Source organism: Rhea pennata, chromosome 2, assembly GCF_028389875.1.
Source record: "Rhea pennata isolate bPtePen1 chromosome 2, bPtePen1.pri, whole genome shotgun sequence".
Classification (NCBI taxonomy): Eukaryota; Metazoa; Chordata; class Aves; order Rheiformes; family Rheidae; genus Rhea; species Rhea pennata.
This window is the reverse complement of record NC_084664.1, coordinates 33,863,443-33,882,495: the sequence shown is the minus strand read 5'-3', so window position 1 is coordinate 33,882,495 and position 19,053 is coordinate 33,863,443. Positions and strand designations below refer to the sequence as shown.

General features: G+C 37.2%; 1 protein-coding gene across 4 annotated transcripts in view; it reads right to left on the bottom strand.

Annotated features, from left to right (window-relative positions):
- Nucleotides 1-19,053, bottom strand: part of HDAC9 (histone deacetylase 9) — a 491,690-nt gene that overhangs the window by 104,938 nt on the left and 367,699 nt on the right. For all 4 annotated transcript variants that reach the window (XM_062569202.1, XM_062569200.1, XM_062569203.1 and 1 more), the window contains one exon: nucleotides 4,180-4,287. In XM_062569202.1, the coding sequence (XP_062425186.1) occupies nucleotides 4,180-4,287 (108 nt within the window). The remainder of the gene's footprint in view (nucleotides 1-4,179; nucleotides 4,288-19,053) is intronic.

The following is a 19,053-nucleotide window of genomic DNA, read 5'->3' as shown; positions in this document are numbered from 1 at the left end:
TGGGAAAATGAGAAATGAGGAGAGGTTAATAGAGAAAGCCAGCTAGACAGGAGACCTGTGGCAATGATTCCATATAACATACAATATTCACCAGCCATCAGCAGGCTTCTTGAACTACGTAAAATCCACAGAAGGAAGATTTCATACAGTCTTTACATTCTTCTCCTTTAGTAATATTGCCAAAATTGCCTTCTTTGAAAATGTAAATAAACAGATGAAAAAAACACAGCACATGACTCTATAATATCATATTTATCATATTAATTTCACTGGTGTGATTCCTGGTTTTCTATTAAAAATTATCTCTGAAGTGTAAAAAATGGATCTCAGATGAGTGCTCATTATAGCAGCAAAAAATCCTTAATTTTGATGGGTAATTTTACCTACTTGATATAATCAAAAAAGAAACATCCAGATTAAGACTCCCCATGTAAGGGATAATTTGTCTTGATAAAAAAAAAATCAAAACATTAATTTACTATTACAGCAGCAGTAGAATTTCAGTAGACCATATTGTTTTACATCCTTAGGGCTGTCATTCTAATGTTTTCACCATTAGTCAGGGAGATCAAAGAAACCTGATATCTCACAAGGGGTTTGAAGTACAATGAAGAGCAACTTCCTCTAACTCGTGGTCAGTTTTTGAATACTGTCCAAATCAGATGAACAAAATGCTGTTGTCCTGAGAAGAGACCTGTGTGAAATGGGACTGATAGTCTCAGGAAATTCAGAATAAACTATAGAACCTTTTGCCTTGAGTATGAGTTTGACTCATGCCCAGCTCTCTCAGCTGTTCTGTAGACTTTGGTTATTGGTTTTGTAGTCTCGATCCTTTTCTTAGTGGCATGAATCTACAGTACAAATCTGTTATTAATACTCTTGTAATAGCAAGCAATGTCAGTAAAGACCATGGACAGAATAAGCACGGAAACTGAAAAGTCTCTAATGTCAGATGCCAGTCAATACAGGGCAATTTATGTTTGTTACTTTCTTTACTATAGTTATCGCATTGAAAATATTTGTCTCTAATACTGTAAGTCCTTTGTTTTTCAAATTAATTGAACACTATTGATTTTAATTCTAGCAAAATCAAGTCAGATTGTGTTTTAAAACATATGCATTGATTCTTCAAGTTGTAAGGAATGTTTGGGCAGCTCACCCCCAACCCCACTGACAAATGTGATAATTTTCATGTCAGAAAAGCACCTTATAAAAGAGTGATATTAATTTCTCATTTGCAAGTCTTCTTGTCTCAGGTTTTGTCTGTGCTAGAAAGTTTTACGAGCTAAAGTTCTGAGGTTACCCTAGTCATCATGGCTGTTTTGGAAGATGACACTCAGGTTCAACCTCCTTCTCCAGTGCAGATAAGCCAGGGTCTCCTTGGCAGCACTTTGGAGCAGTACCGTGTGGGAAGGCCTTGCTGTGTATTGCAGGACTGTCTTTGTGAGGGGCAGGGTATGCAGCTCTTCTCAGGAACCTGTGGGAGTTCAGAACTAGTCTCTATGTCCTGTCTCATAATATACTTTTTTTCTTAAGATGATGCCAAACTGACAGTGCACCATGTGACAGCAATCTATGGTTGTAAACTTGCAGGGAAAAATTACAACATGATTTTCTACTTCTCTCATCTTACTGTTTACACATTACAGAGCTGTTGTTAGATTACGTACAACTCTTGGAAGGCCTTTTTTTGTCATGCAAAGGTTCTGAAGCTGTGGTAGATCATTCCAGATTCCCATCACAGTTTAATCCTCCCACTCAGTGCTCACAGTACAGGCCCCAAGTGGTTGTTTCACACACATATTTGCTTAATGAATGCATATAGAAGTGGTCAGCTTCACTTACTTCTCCTTAGATCTCTATACATTATGAAATTGGCTTTTCCCCTATACTTGAAACAGCTAACCAGCACAATGCACATGTTTCCAGAGGAAAAGTGGCAGCAGATGGAAAAGCAACATGCAAAGTCCTGAAGGTGGATTGAGACGTAGAAATCTTCCGGGCTAAAAACCCAGAGCTACATAAAGTTTAATCCTGCACACCATGCAGGAAGCCCCAGAATACACTGCAAAAATCTCCCGAAGTATGCTTACCATGTGAGGATGGGTATTATTAGTATCTTGCCAGCAAATCTTGGTTTTGTAAAGATGCAATGACAAAGCAAATGCTGGAAAACTCTGCCAAAACAGCTAATATCAGGAGCAGTGCACTCATGGAATTTCCACTAGTGTGCATTTCCTCTGTCAGGCAGCCCTGAAAAATTCTCCAGAGGTAACCTTTCCATAACATTTCCAATAACCTTTCCTAAATTTTCCATATTCTTTCACTTTAAATTATAAATACCACATGCAGACTGCTACTTCATATAATTGGAATACTGGCACATAAATCATTAGACTTCATCTTGGAAGTATAAGAGCAAGTGTTTATCAGGAATAGCACGAGTACTCCTGATTCCCTTTCACATTAGATCTTTCCATTCCTATTTTCTTAATGATTTAGGGTAAACTAACCTTTTGGTAAGTCTATTGGACAGTTTTATTTCCTATATCTGAGCTGGAGGTTGTATGAGACTTTCTCAATTCTCTTTGTGTTAGACAGAGATTCAGATTGGGATCAACAATAAATTTAGAGTAAACTACAAATTAGCATTCAATTTTAAAAATGTGTTTACAGATCGTAGCAATTTCAGTAGCAATTAAGGTCTTAGAGTGGCTGATGTTTGATCCTTTTCAGCTGTCAATCTCACACAGATAAACAACCAAAAAGCATTCACACAGTGTAAAAGACACCATAAATGTATAGAGATAAGCAGTGAAAGACCCTGATGATGTGTGTCCCCCCCCCCCCCCCCCGCATGTAAGGCATATCTCATTACCCTTATCAGAATTTGCTCTAACGTTCTCTTAAAGACTGAAGAGTGTCCTACATTCATCAAAATTAAAAACTGGCGAAAAAACTTACTTAATGTGCATTATTCCCATTGTGTGGGAATAATGCACTCTGGGTCATATAAAGAATCCTGTTGCGCCTTAGAAGCCTAATGGTGATGAACTGCCCACAAGAAAGGCTGCTAAACAGGGTCCCATGTTGATGTGCCTTGTCCTTGATTTGGCATTTCAATAATTTGTATGTGCTTAGTTTAGATAATGATTTCAGTATCTGAATATGAAAGTTTAGTAAATACATTTGACTGACTCAAAGATATAATAGTATGTTTCACTCCGACATGCTACCATTTAAGTACTATACACACTATATATATTTTTTTATAAATATATATATACACACATGCACACACACACAAATACAGATAGGCACCCATCTACTAAGACGCTGCTAACATATTTAGGCTGAAATAAAACTGAGATAGAAGAAGAAAATCCACAAGTTTCCTTGTATTTTGGAATTTAAAAATATCACAATGTTAATGTGAAAATATTTATTTCTTTCTTGATTTTGGAAACAGGACTGGATCCATTAGTATTTGGACTGGAAAGCGTATAAACAGTTTCATTAAGGAGACATGTTAGCTCCAACAATGTTTATTAGGGCAAGTCTGCATTCAAACTGCATATGGTGTACCTTTAAATAGGGCTGTTAAAATACCAAATAAAATGTCAAAGTCTGTCAGGTCTGGAGCTTTTATAAATTGTTTAGACTGGGGATAATTTGGGGTTTGTACATCATTCTTTGCAGCTCATGTAGAAAGGAGATAAAAAAAAAAAAAAAAAAAGGTAGGACACGGAGAACAATGAAGTGAGTCAGTTCGAAGCCGTTTCATGGAGAGGCATATTCTGGATCATTACTCTCCTAATCAACAATTTCCCTCTTCCTCCACAACCTGCACGCCCACTCTTTACCTTTCCTCTCTTTGGGTGGCATTCGGAGGTTACGCACGTGGCTAAATAACCACGTTAAAAAATCGCTTCAAAGGGGAGTTCCACTGCAGCCTGCCAGAGAGGCGCGCGCCGCGCGCCGCTGTGGCCGGGGCCAGGGCTCCCCACGGCCGCCACGGGCGGCGCGGGGCGGCGGGATCTGCCCCCCGGAGCCGCCGGGGCCACCACGCCTTCGCGACCGCCCTCCTCCTCCTCCTCCTGCTCCTGCTCCCCGCCGCTCCGCTCCGCTCCAGCGTCCGCCCGGCGCGTTTTCCCACACACGGCGCAGCCCGGACCTCACCTTCAGCTCTCCGGAGGCCACTCGGGAAGCCAGCTCGATGACACAGCCCACAGCCATGCGTGCAGCCCCGGCCGAGTGCAGCTCGTTCCAAATGGTGTCACTGTCCACCTGAGCAAACAGCCGGCCGGGAGGGAAGAAAGAGGGAGAGAAAGGGAAGGAGAGGGAGAGAGAGAGGGAAAGAGAAAACAAATCAGCGAGGGAGGGCTGGCAGAGTGACAGCCAATGTACAATAACATTAGTCTTCCGTCTTGGCCAGCTGAAAGGCCTTCTGGACATGGCTTTGCTTATACTTTTTCTCTACACGGACTTCTCCAATGGAAACACATTCCTGTCATGCCTCGCTGCCATTCCCTGTTTAGATTTCTCGTTACAAACAGCATTACATCGGCCGGATCTGGCCTACCCGCGGCCCGTCAGGCACCCGGGCGCAGCCGCGCGCGCCGAGGCCCTCGCTTCGGCGGGAAAACCAGGAGCTGCAAGTGCCAGCGCAAAGCGTTCGGAAGAAATCTGTGGCTACCGGCTTGAGGAGGAGTCGCGAAAACCTGTGCCGTACTCAAAACTTAGCAGCAGCCGAGATCATTATACATTTGCCAAGGCAGTAACGGTTTGCATTTCTCACAAAAGACAGAAGACATTTTCACATGACTGATATCAGAATAATCTTTTACATTAATTTCACTACCAGCTATTGCGATAGGCAGGAAATAAATAAAATAAAATAAAATAAAATAAAATAAAATAAAATAAAATAAAATAAAATAAAATAATCCTGCTGTGGTATCTCCAGCTTTGATGACCTGATAAATTTTGATGGAAGGGTTTTAGGATCTAACACTTTATAATAGATGGATGTGGTTTATTAAAAGCCCAGAGAAATTTTTCTTTCACGCATTTTAAATGAGAAATGGTCACAAATAAAACTTCACAAGAATAGTATATAGTAAAATATTTTAAAGACAACAAAGCAGACCTGATTTACAGCTACAATCAGTAAGCCAAAAATTATTTTGAAATCTATATATTTTAGTAACTATTTATTTGCAGAAACAAACAAAAAGATATACAGGAAATGTAGTATATCCCTTGTTTGATATTATGTCAAGCAGAGATGATAGAGTGAGATAGCATGAAACAGTTATCCAAGCAGCCAACCAGACTTCCTTGATGCTCCATGGGAAATGCATTTAATTATATCATATCATACAAATTTATCATGAGAAGAAAAATGTTTAGAGATAGACAAAATACTGTGGCAGATGCTATCTGGATAATTTCCAAATACATGACATGTTTTTAGTTTGAACCAGAAGCTTCTGTTCCTAATTTCTAAAAATAAAAAAAAAAGGAGAAGAAAAAAGAAATCAAGTAATTGAAAATGGATGCAACTGTTACTTGACTCTGGAGGTTTTGAGGAATTCTCTGATTAGTCAGTTGAAACAGAAAGAAGCTTGATCTTCTCTACACCTGTCAAATGTCTTCATCATTATGGTTACAATAATATTATATTTCAGCTACTAAAATGATCTTATTTTTCTGTGATAGAGTTCTGTCCTGAGTTTTCTATCTTTTTTTTTTTTTTATCAGTTTTGTATGCATGCAACAGAACAAATGAAAATACTCTTATTTAGAATAGACCTGAATAAGAAGATTGGTTTTGCAAAGTTTAGAATAGTATTAATAGTAATAGCACATTGTGTTTTCATCTGAGGATCTCAAAATGTTGAACAAACACAATTAAGCATCATCAGGTAGACACAAGATGATTTATAATATTTGTTTTGCAGATTGGTAACCTGAGATTTAAAGAAATTAAGTAGCTTTCCCAAAGACACACACAAATAGGCAATTCAGTATATTGCAATGAGAAATAAGAAAGAAACTAAGTAGTAAAAAATTGATGACATATTTAACATTAGGCAGAACTTCAGGCTCTGTTGCTTTAAAGCAACTGTGAATCAATTCATACTTTTTAAAACAAACACAGAAATAAATAAGTAGAGGTCATTGGTCAAATCAATTTAATCAAATCATAATGAAGTTTGAAAAATACTATGCAGTGCTTTCTTTAAAGAAGTTTTAACAAGAGGGCTGGGAAGAAGTACTTTCTTACCATTTTTATGGCTAGCAAATTAAGGTTAACATGAAGGAGTGGCTGATGAAAATGATTCAATGGCAGCTGCTCGGTACACCAGGGCACGAGCAGGAGCCTGCATCCTCAAAGGGGCTATGATTCATTTCCAGGAAGGCCGATTAAGTTAAAATTGTAACCACAGCTTGAGAGTACCCACCCTTCAAGACAGTTGTCTGCTCTGACACGTGAGACGGCAGTTTCTCCAACTGCTGAACACTGTGTATTGGCAAGGGTACAGCATTTATCATTTTCTGCTTTCAACTGAGTGTGAGGAGACTGAACTGGGACAATAAGGCCAGATATGTTCACTGCAAAATTTCCGTCAGATGACTTGAACAACTGCTACCTAATTTTAACTAGTCTTGACATAAAATGGGCAACCAGGAAACAAAATAGCATTTCCCAAGGCATTCTCTAAACATACATAGGAAACTCAGGATCTTTTGGCTGACTGCTTGGGATAGCACATGTATCGAATCTTAAACTCTCAAAGCAAGGGGTAGCCCATTCAAGCTGCATATCTGAGTGTATAGTAATTATAATACAGGAAAACTAACGTACGGATATGAGTAAGTACCATGGGAGGCACAGTATTACAAACTTGGAAGTCAGATCTTTTCCATATTCCTGCAAAAATCAAACTGAATTTCTGAGGAACATCTCCTTTGAAACAACCCAGTGAAACTTTGATCTTACAGCCAAAGGTCTCACCATCCCACTCATTTCATTCTGTTTTATATCTCTACTGCTGTTAGTGCTATCTATCTCTTGCCTTGCCTTAAATGTTTCAGGTGCTTAAACAGAGATTTTCTTTTTTGATGTCAGTCAGCATTTACTTAGTAACTTGCTGTTGAAAATGCATTGATATCAATGGCAAGCCCATTAAAATTATAGCTATGAGCTAGTCCAGTTGTCATGCTGTCTATGAAGTACAGCTACTAGATATGCTTGCTTTATTCATAGGAGATGAAATGATTGGAACTTATATGCATAAGGGGAATAAGATTCTTTGTGGTTTCTGGTTCTATTTCATGTATATATCAGATATATCTCACAGTATTTTTTGGATGCTAAGTATGCATGAACTTGTAACAAATGTGATACTTTCTGAATCACAGTCTGTGATAAAGTCAAGTGAAATTTAGTAAAAAATTATTTTTTCCTCAGCATTTAATAAAAACTCTCCATTAGGATTTTTTTTCTGAAAGTTTCAAATAAAATTTACAGAAAATATAACATTTCTAGCACAAGCTAAGATTCTCATGCAGAATTTTAGCATGCTTTTTCCTGTTTAATTTCACATATTCTTAAGGTAAGATTCCTTTTAAAAATTGACAGGACAGGAAAATGGAATGTCTGTTCTGAATGTCTAACCAAAATGAAAAATAAACATTTTTAAAGCATCAAAATGTTAGTTTTAAACCATAAACATACTACATATTTTGTTATCAAAAAATCTATCACTGCAGCAGCTCTTCAAAGAACAAGGACTGTGCATGATAGCCACAAGAGCCAGAAACACGAGCCATATCTGAACACTAAACTTTTTAACACACATATGGATTTACTTCACTCCGAGTTTCCTGAATGAGCACTGTAGGTTGTAGGTTTTTTCAAGCACATCTAGTATAGCTCAATCATTGGCATGTGTAGCAAAGCTAATACTCTGTAAAGCTACAGATGATAGAAATTAAGCTACCTGTCCCTGAAGTGGATGTGGAGGCATTAAAGAGGAAAGGAATGACTTAAGTGAAAAGAAATGTAGGTAACTTCTGCTGACTGAATGCAACTAATGTTTCAAGTGGTGTGTGCAGAAATTCCCTGCCTTAGACTATGAAAAGAATGTAATATGAATGTTTCCTACAAGAAATATCTATGTGATAATTCAAGCTTTGCAATGAAAGCTTTAGGTATACCAAAAACATGTTAACAAACAAGCTTCACAGCAGAGATGTTTTAGCAGATAGAAAGCATGCACTGTACCACATCACAGCTGGAAGATTTCATATTAAGACAGATTGGCTATTAAGCCTCAAAGTTACGAACTCCTTATACCTTGTTCACATTGTGGTATCTGTATGTGAAGGTGGAGAAAGAGGATATGGAAATATATCCAAGAAGGATAGATTGTTTATGTAAAGGCCGTTCTGAAATCACCATGGTTACTGAAAACAGAAATGCTACTTTTATTTATCAGGAATTTATTTGAGATGCAAAAAAGTGGCATGAACAACAATTCTAAAGCATTTTTAAAAGATTTTTTTTTTTATCTGTTTTATCTGTTCCTTCCCCTGCTAGAGAACCTCCTCACTCCTCATCCTGTTTTGGTGTCCCATTCTCTGGAAACCTCCTGGGATCTGCCTTATTGTCACTTGCCATACTACTCTGGACCAGGTATTCTACTCTCAGTCTGACTCACCTTTCCATTTTTCACATCCTGCATGGTGTATTCATTTGTGTGAGTTATCTCTCATCTTTAACTAATTTTTATAAACTCTGAAGCTGTCTTATGTAAACATTTACTGACAGCAGGATCACAATATAAAAGAAAACCAAAGCTTTAGGATAGATTCTGACATGGCATCCTAGAGCATCTTTTCTCTCTTTCCCTCTCTTTCTCTATCACACACACATGCTCTTTGGATTTAACACAGGTGCAGCTTCTGCAATGGACTCCTGATTCCATTCAGTGACCATTCCTAAAAGGAATTAAAAACATACTAAATCTCTCATCCCATTGTAGATTCACTGCACAACTGTTGCCACCACGAAAATCAAAAGCATTCCTCCAAGAGTTATCACTTGGAACTACAAGAGGTCCTGTACTTATTCTCTGAGAATAGTGGGAAAATGCAATTTGTTATCTACATGTGCATGGAAATATTGATCCATGACAATCCTTTGATGGCAGTAATTGTATGCTATATGTCCAATATCTTAGACAAGAAACAAAAAAGTAGCAGTTCTTCACAGTATTTTTATAATGATTTTTTTTCTCTCTCTCTTAAATGAGTAGACATCAGGCTTAGCTATTCTTAGATGGAATTTAATCCAATATGCATTTCAGATGAATACATTTCAACACAAAATCTGGAAGAACACACTACATAAAAAAAAATGCACGCCTTAGATATAAATGACTATAAAACTGAGAAGTAAATAAAATCTAGTGAACCAATAACAATGTAGTCATCTGCCATAAACAAACAGATTAAGCAATATTTGAGAAAAAATATAGGAGCACAGACCTCTTCTGTGATTCTGCAATTTAATAGAATTTGCATGTTGTAGAGTAAATACCCCTGCTTTAGCTTTAAAAAACGTTTGGAGTCTCACACTCTTCCACTTATGCCAGAGCAAACATGTTTCCATCACTGGAGTTTTTAGTTCTCTGGCAAGAAGATAGAAATAGAGTGTTTTCCTAAAGTTTTGCAACCTCTGAAAATTGCGTGTGGCATTTGGCTATCACTTCCAGCACGGAGTTTGCCATTCTTGGAGGCAGCTGGTGCCAGCAAATACTAGTTCAGAGGTCTGAAATAGTGTGCCTGCCACCATCAGCAGCTCAACATCCCAGGTGCTGCGCTCAGAGCTCTCCCCTCCCATTCCTGCAGATTTACTGGCGGTCATTCATCACATCCACGATTTCCACTAAGAATCAAAAGATCCTCCCCATGCTTCTCTGTTTCTGTTTCATCTCACCATGACTAAAGAAGCTAAGGTGTGCACATCATACCCAAGAAAGAGTCTCTAATGAATGGCCTGTCATCCACATCTCTCAGTAAGGAACAAAGGAGAAAAAGTATGTATGGCTGACGTCTCTTCCATAAATCCCACATGCAGGAAGTGTGAAAGTGGGCTACTTCAGGAAAAATATGTACATTCAGCTTCCTGAATTTCTACTATAATTTTCCAGCTGTATCGGAGACTTGTTTTGCCAAAGGACTTTTCAACTACTTTAATCTAAAATGCTTGCCACATGGAGTACCCAAATAGCAACTTTTCATACTTACCTTTCCAGTGTGATTTTCAAATAAATTGTGAAGGTGATGTTATCTTTAGATCCCAGTGGGATGAATAGTTCAAAAGTACTTCACAAATCATTTCTTAAGTAAAAAATGTGGAATTCACTTGGGCTGCATTGGCTTCTGTTGTGTTTGTATAATTCCAGTAAATGAATCTATCAGCAATAATATTCATGGAAATACAAGTTTTTAAAAGAACTTTAGAGGATATTAATGAACTTTAACGGATATTAATTCTGACCCCAAAACCTTTCTTTGTGCAACAAGCAATGTGGATAGCACATGCACCTATCTAAGTAGAATATTTGACATTTTTCTAGTTTTAACTGCCAATAGTGGACTAGCTTTTAAAGCGATTATAAATTAAACTTAACCTTCAGAAAATATCCATCAAAAACTTTCCAAGCATTGGTAAAAAAAGCAAGTAAATATGTGAAATTTTTATTTAAAAATAAATAGCTTTGTATTCTAAATGAAAATCAGAAAAGAATCAGGATAAGTCAAGTTAAGGCCTGAAAACAATAATATTTTCAGAAGAAATATTTTGATTTAGTTACTCTCCTAAACAAACTTTTATGACAAGCATTCAGACTTTCTGGGTCTCATAAAGCATACATTAGACACCCAAAAGGAACTCAAAACCTTAGTGAGATGGTGATGTGTTGATCATTGGTAGGGGGAATGGAGGGAGGATAGCATGGATTAGATGTGGATTAGAACTTGTTTTTAGAAAAAACTCATAAATAAAACACTTAGGCCCAGATTCAAGTCTCAGATATGTGGCATATATCACCAGATGCTTGTAAAAATGTTACTGCACTTGCAGGCCTGGCCCTGAGTACTCTATTAATTTAACTTGACATTTGTTTTAGTTTTTAACGTATTAGTGTGTGAAAATGCTTGTGCAATTGCCTTGTGTTTGATTGCGTAGTTTCCAGGAGTTTGTGGGCAAATGGATAGAACAACGTGTATTTAGCCATAACGTGTAGAATCTTTTATGTGCTGAATTCAAGCTTTCTTTCTAAAAAGTTTGGCCACTTGCCGCTGAACTCTTTCTTCCAATGCACAATATTTAAGCTTCCTGGATGTAGATAATGTTCTTTCTGTCAGAGGCCACTGTGGAGCTATGCTAGAACCAAGTGCTTATTCAGATAAGCTGTACATGAATCACAGTACAGTGCAGTACATCTTCAGAGAGTTTTTCTGTCAATGCTAGAAGCTAAATTCTATCAATAAGCATATGATGTGTTTTTAAAGTACAAATTTGAATTCTGATTTATTTTCAGAATTCCCGTCAAATCCATATACGTGTGTGTAGTTGTCTGGGGACAGTGAATACTTGTATTTGTAAACATAAACATGTAAACATATCTTGTAGATAAGATATTATCCCACTATTTACATTTAAGTTACCTGTATATGGTTTAATATCTTTGCAAGAAGCAGACTTCTTTCATAATACTGGCTTTAGGCAGCTCAGCATTTTTTAGGGAACACACAAAATGAAATAAGACCTGTAAAAGACGGACTTTATGGTAGCTTACTAATTTCATAATAATTTTATATGCTGCATGTGCTGAATTTTTGTTTACATTGAATCTGGTCTAGTAGTAAGGAAAAAAGTTGTCTGCTAAAAATCAGAAAACATTAGCATTTGCCACAAGTTTTCAGATTACCATCTCTTAGCTTGCTATCCTCACCTGCTGGAAGTTAAAGCAGACTGGGACATTTCTAAAGTAGACTTGCCTGCAGCAATGCCAATGAACTCTCTCTCTCTTTCTCAGTTGAGCAATTTTGCCTTTCTCTACTCTAAACATCGAGCTATGTGGTGGATAGCACAGGGCCACCTCAATGCAATGAAAGGAGAAGAATTGGAAATTGTCTACCCTTTAATTTGAAGAGATTGTTTCCTTTTACTGTGGCTACTCTTCTGACAAGTTAAAGGCAGCACCTCCACCCACCTCCTCAAGGACATCGCACATTCCAGATCTGCAGAAAGAAATCTCTGTATCTCTGTAAGTGAAGAATATCAAATTAGTCCCTGCTCTGATCATCCAGACTCACTTTATCACACTTACCTAACTTTTCTTTTTTAACTAATATGCCTAAAATTAGGAATTTAGTTGTGTAAACTCCCTATCAGTGGAGGGAAACAAGCATGTCCAGATTCTTCAGACCTTAGGTGGAGTGACTCTTGCTCTAGTGGTGCACTTGGCTCCTTAATGACTGCATAGGCAAGCAGGGGTAGTCAGGCACCTCCTTTTGGTGTTTCAGTGATTTGCCTAAAATTGGATACATGGAGCCAGACAAGTGAGTCTTCTGAGTAATGCTTTACTATTGCTCTGAACTAAAAAGAGGTAAATGTAGGTTTTCTCTCATCTCTCCATTCCTCCTTCAGGTTGCCTTCAATCTGTCAGCTAGAAAGACTACAATTCTCTGAGTATAAAGAGCATGAGTAAAGTGTAATGTTCATTGATCCAGTCATACAAAATACAGTCCAGTGAATTGTCAGAACTGGTAGGAAGTACACCAGCTGAGCACAGTGGTCTCCGTAGCAGCCAGGAGGGTATTACACCCTACTCCTCCCATCTTATGGACAGCCCAAATAGGTTTATCTGTGCTAGATGACTGAGCATGCAGACACCTGAGTGCCCTGGGAGGACAAACCTCAAGCTGTGCAGGGCCCTCCCTCAGGATCCCCATCTCTAGTGGCCATGAGTCATGCCTTGTGATGGCTCCAAGATGGCCTTTCTGACTACAGATTTTGATGTCTTCAGCAGAAAACATCACAAAGTCGAAGCTTTGTAACTGTGAGCCCCAAAAAATCATGCAAAACATATCAAAGTGAAACGTGTTTGTGAGTTTGTTCTGATTAAAATCTTAGAATGTCTTTGTAGATGGTTGAGCTGTCGGAGAGGTTTAGGAGGTAAAAATGTCCTTTTTTTTTCTTTTCCAAAAAGTCTCTTGAGATCTGCTCCAAAATGTTATGACTGACAAATTTCAGTAGGTTAAAAAAGCTTTGCAAAGTACTTTGCAAAATACTTTTCAAGTACTTTGAATTAACAAGTGAACATATTGACAACATGGTACATTAATGATTACAGAATGGAAAATATCCTATTGGGTTTGTGAACTTTTAGAAATAACAGCTGACTTGCTCCAAACAGAGAAACAGACATATTTTTCATCACTCTTATAAAAATACTATAGAATCATAGAATGGTAAGGTTGGAAGGGACCTCTGGAGGTCATCTAGTCTAACCCTCAGCATAGCTCCTGTGGGGATTGAACACACAACCTTAGCATTAGCAGCACCACACACTAAAGTGGTTTACTTTGAGTAAAGCCTGGGATATAGAGGAAAAAGACACAAGTTAATTGTAGCACCTGCATGAAGGTGATGCTTAACTTGAGTGCCCAAACCACAGGCAGTTTGCTTTCTTAACAGCCAGGATTAGATGTTGATATAAGGAGAGATCGCTAAACAGTCTAGGGATTAAATCTCCTACTGGGAGACAACCTCCCCACAAATACTTTCTTAATTCTTACAAAAGGGCAGGTTGGGTACTATTAACTTTTATACAAATAAGGGGAGTGCACTGGACTCCTAATTTGTGAATGCTGACCGTTCTTCTTGCCCCTAGACTGGAAAAATCAAGGAAAGAATGAGAATTAGCACAAAACAACATACTGGCTGGATAAATTATTTAAAGTTGTGGACTAATTATCATTCATCTTGCTTTTCTTCCTGTGTGTCCAAGGGAAAAAGCAGTACTGGCCAGCTACCACAGCAAGGAATGTCAGGAAGAAAATCAAGAGTAGCATGTATATGCCTGTGTGCATGTGTGTGCATGCGCGTGCACAAGCATATATTTAAATATATGCCTGTATAAGTCTTTAAGTAAGACTTTAACTCCTTTGCTTTTGCATTCAGAGAATTTAGCTGCTTTGAGCATTTTGAAGGATTTGTAAAAGTATAGAAATGTTTTAAAGCCTTACTTTTATACGTGTATATAGTTACAGGCCCGAATTCTCTTCTAGTATGAAAGATCTAAGTTATACTAAAGTTAATGAAACAACACAGCTTATCCCAGAAGAAAGTCTGATCCCCATTTTACTGCCACAAAAGCAAAATTAGAGGGAATGCAATGTACTTTCCATAAAATGTAGCCCGTTTAGCCCTCAGACAGCTCAATATTTAGCCAATGAACCATGCTGTTCGGCTCACTAAACATTTATTCCGTATAAGTCTGATTTCTTGCAGGTTGATGTTCCTCCTCAGCGCCTTCTCATGCAATTTAAGGATCTGACTTTGCACAGTACAGGTTTGCAGCAATATCTTTCTTTCTTTTTTTTTCTTTTTTTTTTTTTTTTTTTTTTTTTGAATTGGATAACTGCCCAATTTTATATGATAAAAGTGAAATTCTCTTCTGTCTGCAGGGCAATCCCCAGGGAACAACGTATGAAACTCAAACTTAAATAAAATCATATCCTGTTTGCAAACATCATATTCCCTTTGCTTCTCAGTAATCTGGACCCATAAACCCCAGCACAGCTTGAGAGCCCATTCCTCATCTAAACAAATGCCATAAGCCCCTTTATACTTTTACAACCATGTCAGAAAATAATATTGACTGCCAATAGTGATGTGATTGGAGTTGCCTCCTCTGAGCCATAAAAGAAGCAGTCTGTTATCAATTTCTCTAAATGCATCAGGGGAATTATGGGTCGGTTCAGTTCCAAGTTATAAATGACAATTCAAAAGCCGCAGAAGTGTTTGAAGCTGGGAGCCGATGATGACATTATCATAAAAGCCTGCTCTTCTTTGCTTTTGTGGGTTTTTTTGCCTATCAACTAGACAAAAAAATATGGCTGAGAAATGACTTCAAGATTTCTTCACACAGCAGCAGGTCAAGCAGGCAGGAAAACAATCACTATTTTTAGTGACAGACTGAGGCAAGGAGATGAAACTTACTCCCATTAAAAGTAGATTTCTGCTTTTCTTATTGTCATTTTCTTAGCACAAAAGAAGGGGGGGAAATTGGAATAGTTGTATGCATTGATCAAATGCATCTCTAATAACTGCATATCCTTGAAAAAATTTGAAATTGTCTGATAGTCCACTGAACCAAAAAGTAATTTGTGATTATTCTCTCCATTTGGCTATTTTACCTGCAATCTACCCATCTTTCTTGGAATACTCTTCACATTCCAAACCTCTGACCAGCTGCAAGGAACTATCTCTTGTTATTAAAAACACTGGCCTTTGAGCTGTTTGTCTTTCTCCAGCACAAGGAATTTCACCCCCCAGTATTTAGGATTGCTTAAGAATTGCTCTTCCTGGAACAGTGTCAAACTTGAAAAAAGAATAAAAAGTATTATTGCAAAAGGGACGTCCCATAGTTCAGGGGCTGTTATAATGCTGACCCTGGACAGTCCTATGATAATGAGCCATCATTGAAAGAAAGCCTATTATGGGCAAATTTATGAGGTTAGATATAGTCAACATTTCTTTCTCCATCTGTGACACTTGTGCAATTTGGCTGTTGGTATGAGACAGCTTCATTTTCTTAGAGGGAGAGATAAATTTATTACTTTTATAGTTTCTTATAAAACTATGTAGTTTACTGTCTGGTTTTCTTCTGAAAGTCTTGAATATACCAAGTCAAATTCACGAATGACCCTGACATAAGCAGTTGCTTTCACTGCTTGGAAGCAAATTCATATGGATGAAAAATGTTTACAAAATAAGTAAACAGTACCTTTACATGCAATTTGCACTGACGTGAAAGCTTTAGAGCCATGATGAAACAGGATCAGAGAATACAGGAGTTTTGCTATTTCCATTGTCTTTCATTTACTTTGCAAAATTCTTGAAAGAACTTTTACTGAAACCATAGATAATATTGAAAGAAGAGGAACTTTGATCTTGACTGCAGTTTCTTGGTACTATTGAACAAAATAAATAATATTATGAAATTCAGAGTTATGGAGGTTAGTTGGGCCTTTCAGATTTTCAGGAGAAATGCAAGCCATCCCAAACTCATGCTGGTACAATCTTTATAGCTCATCAGCTATTCACTGCCTAGGGAGCTCTAGGTTACAGCCCTTGCTCCAAGAGTTTTGCCCTGTGTTTCTGTCATGTGAAATATGTACGCTGTCTTTGGAGCAGGGGCTGAGAGCTAGGATTTCACATTACCTGCAAATCCATTGTAGATAGATTATAGACTTGGATAAATGGCCTTTATACCCCTTTTCTGCTCTGTCCCATGGGTCTGGGAGCCCTAAACTGTTTTCAACAGTGGACAGCTTCAGTGGAACACGTGAGTGGTCCTCAACCAAAAACAGTGTGCGATCTCCTCAATGGTTATAATATCCTCCCCCCAACCAAAAAAGGGAAGATCTGCTGTTAAATCCAGTGTGGAAGCAGAGATAAATAAGCCTAGGCTTCCCATCCCCTGTGTGAATAGTTTAGCCACTAATCTATTTCATAATACAAGGGCTGCATAATGACAGCCGGCAAGGTCTCCATATGGTTAGAAGACAGTAGGATCAAAGAGCTCTGAAAACCATTCTTCAAGACACAATCATAAATGGAAGAATCAAAGTTGTTGTTTTTATAATAGTACTTTCTCACTGCATTTTTTAGCAAACAAGTAATCAAGCAAGCAAGCAAGAATAGGAAATAAAAGAAAAAAATCAAATTCAGATTTTTCTGTCCCCCCTTACAGAACCTTCTCGTGACCTAAACCATGATCTTACAGCTTTACATTGCTCACTGTTTCATATCCTCCATTATACTGAAAACTACTAAGTAGCAATGCTTCTTTCTTTCCACCATCATTCTCAAAGATATGTAAAGGAATTGCTTTCTACACAGGATGAAGTGTCTCCCTTTTCCAGAGCTCATTTTAACTATTAAACAACTAAATATCAGTAAAAGTGAGTTCCTAATCTGATTATTTACCTTGAAAAAGGTCATAAGCCATTCCTTTAAAAAAATCCCATAGCAAGTCTGACAATAATAATATGTAGTAAAGCAAACCAACTAGAAAAGAAAAATAAAGGATCCATTTCTACGACATGTTCTTTAATACAATTTCCATTATTTTAAATCAGAAATAAAGTAAACAGCCACAAAAAAAGCATAGATAAATTTAAGTGCTTAAAAAAATGAAGTTACACTCAGCATTTCTGGCTTGCATTAGTGTTACAACGGACAGCATACTTTTATTTCGTTATAAAAAAAAAATCAAAGTACACCCCTATTCAAGATTTTTATGGCATAACTCATTAATGCCTCAATAACCTGCTTCATAGGAAAGATCTTTTATATTTTTATCTTTCAAAGAATACCACAATCATTTTAATATTTCAAAGCTTATAAAAACTCTTTTTCAGATCTCTCCACATTTCCTAATAACTGCAATAATAGTGAGAAAGTTGTCTTTATGACAATTATTTTCACCTTTCTATATATAAAAGAGTATATATGTGTGTATGTGTGTGGGTGCACACATAAAGGTGCATGTACATATGCCTGCATACATATCTGTGTGTAATGTTAGTTAATCCATATAAATAAATGATCCTCACGTTTCAATTATAGTAAGTTGTTAATCACTGAGTTCGAAATTTTAGGCAGAATCCCTAAAAAGCATAAATCCACAATAGAGGACCTGGAATGATTACCACCAATCCTTTGTTCCTTCATTCATAGTTCAAAAATCCTCAAAAAAAAATAAAAATAGTGAAAACTAAAAAGGAAAATATATTTATTTTTGTTAAATTCTTAATGTGTATTTTGTCAGTTTCAGGCTTCATGATGCCATCTCATAATAATAAAAAAACAACAACAAAAAGATTACTCTGGTATGGAACTTATCCTTTGTGAAGGATAAATGTAAATAAAACAAGTCGATGAGCTATAGTAGAGAGAAGAAAAACACTGTAAGATTGCATTGGAGGTTGACCTATAGCTCCAATTGCACTCCAGAGATGGTGGTTTTACTCCTGCATGCTAAGAAACAGTGAACAGAAACTAAAATATGTTTACATCATCCAGCCAGGCCATCAGTATCAGCATTTCACTTTGATATTGTTGACAACAATAGGTAATGGATCCAGCTGGATTAAAAAACGCAGAATGCCTCTGTGTGAAAAAAATGTAGATGGAAAAATATTTCTCCCTCATATTATCTTGACTAGAATTTAACATGAGCATGATACAAACTTCAGTAAAAAATCTCCATTCTACTTTTTTTCAATAATTTACAGCAATTCTTTTCCTAATTTTATAACAGCTTTTCACCTGTAAATGTCAGCTCATTGATCACTAATACATACTTGCAGACCTGTATCTCGGATTGAATCAGTGTCAAAACAGGACGTAAGAATGTTTAGTTATTGAGTTAATCTATCAGTATCTACGAAGTTCTAGCAGCTATAAGCAGTTCTGCTTATGCTGAAAGTTTTGGTAATTTTTTTCTTTTCTGAGTAATGCAAAGCTATATTTCCTTCCAAACAGTCCATAAGAGAGCTTATTCAAAGTCCATTCTATAAACAACCATACCTGCAAAATTTTTCAAAAAACATAAAGAACTTGTGCAAAAACAGTAGGATAGTTAAGAAACTTACACATTATTACAGCAAAATATTTTTCTAACTATTCCGTACATTTATGTCAATGTGCTGTCTTTTGTGTCTTTAAAAACATGATAT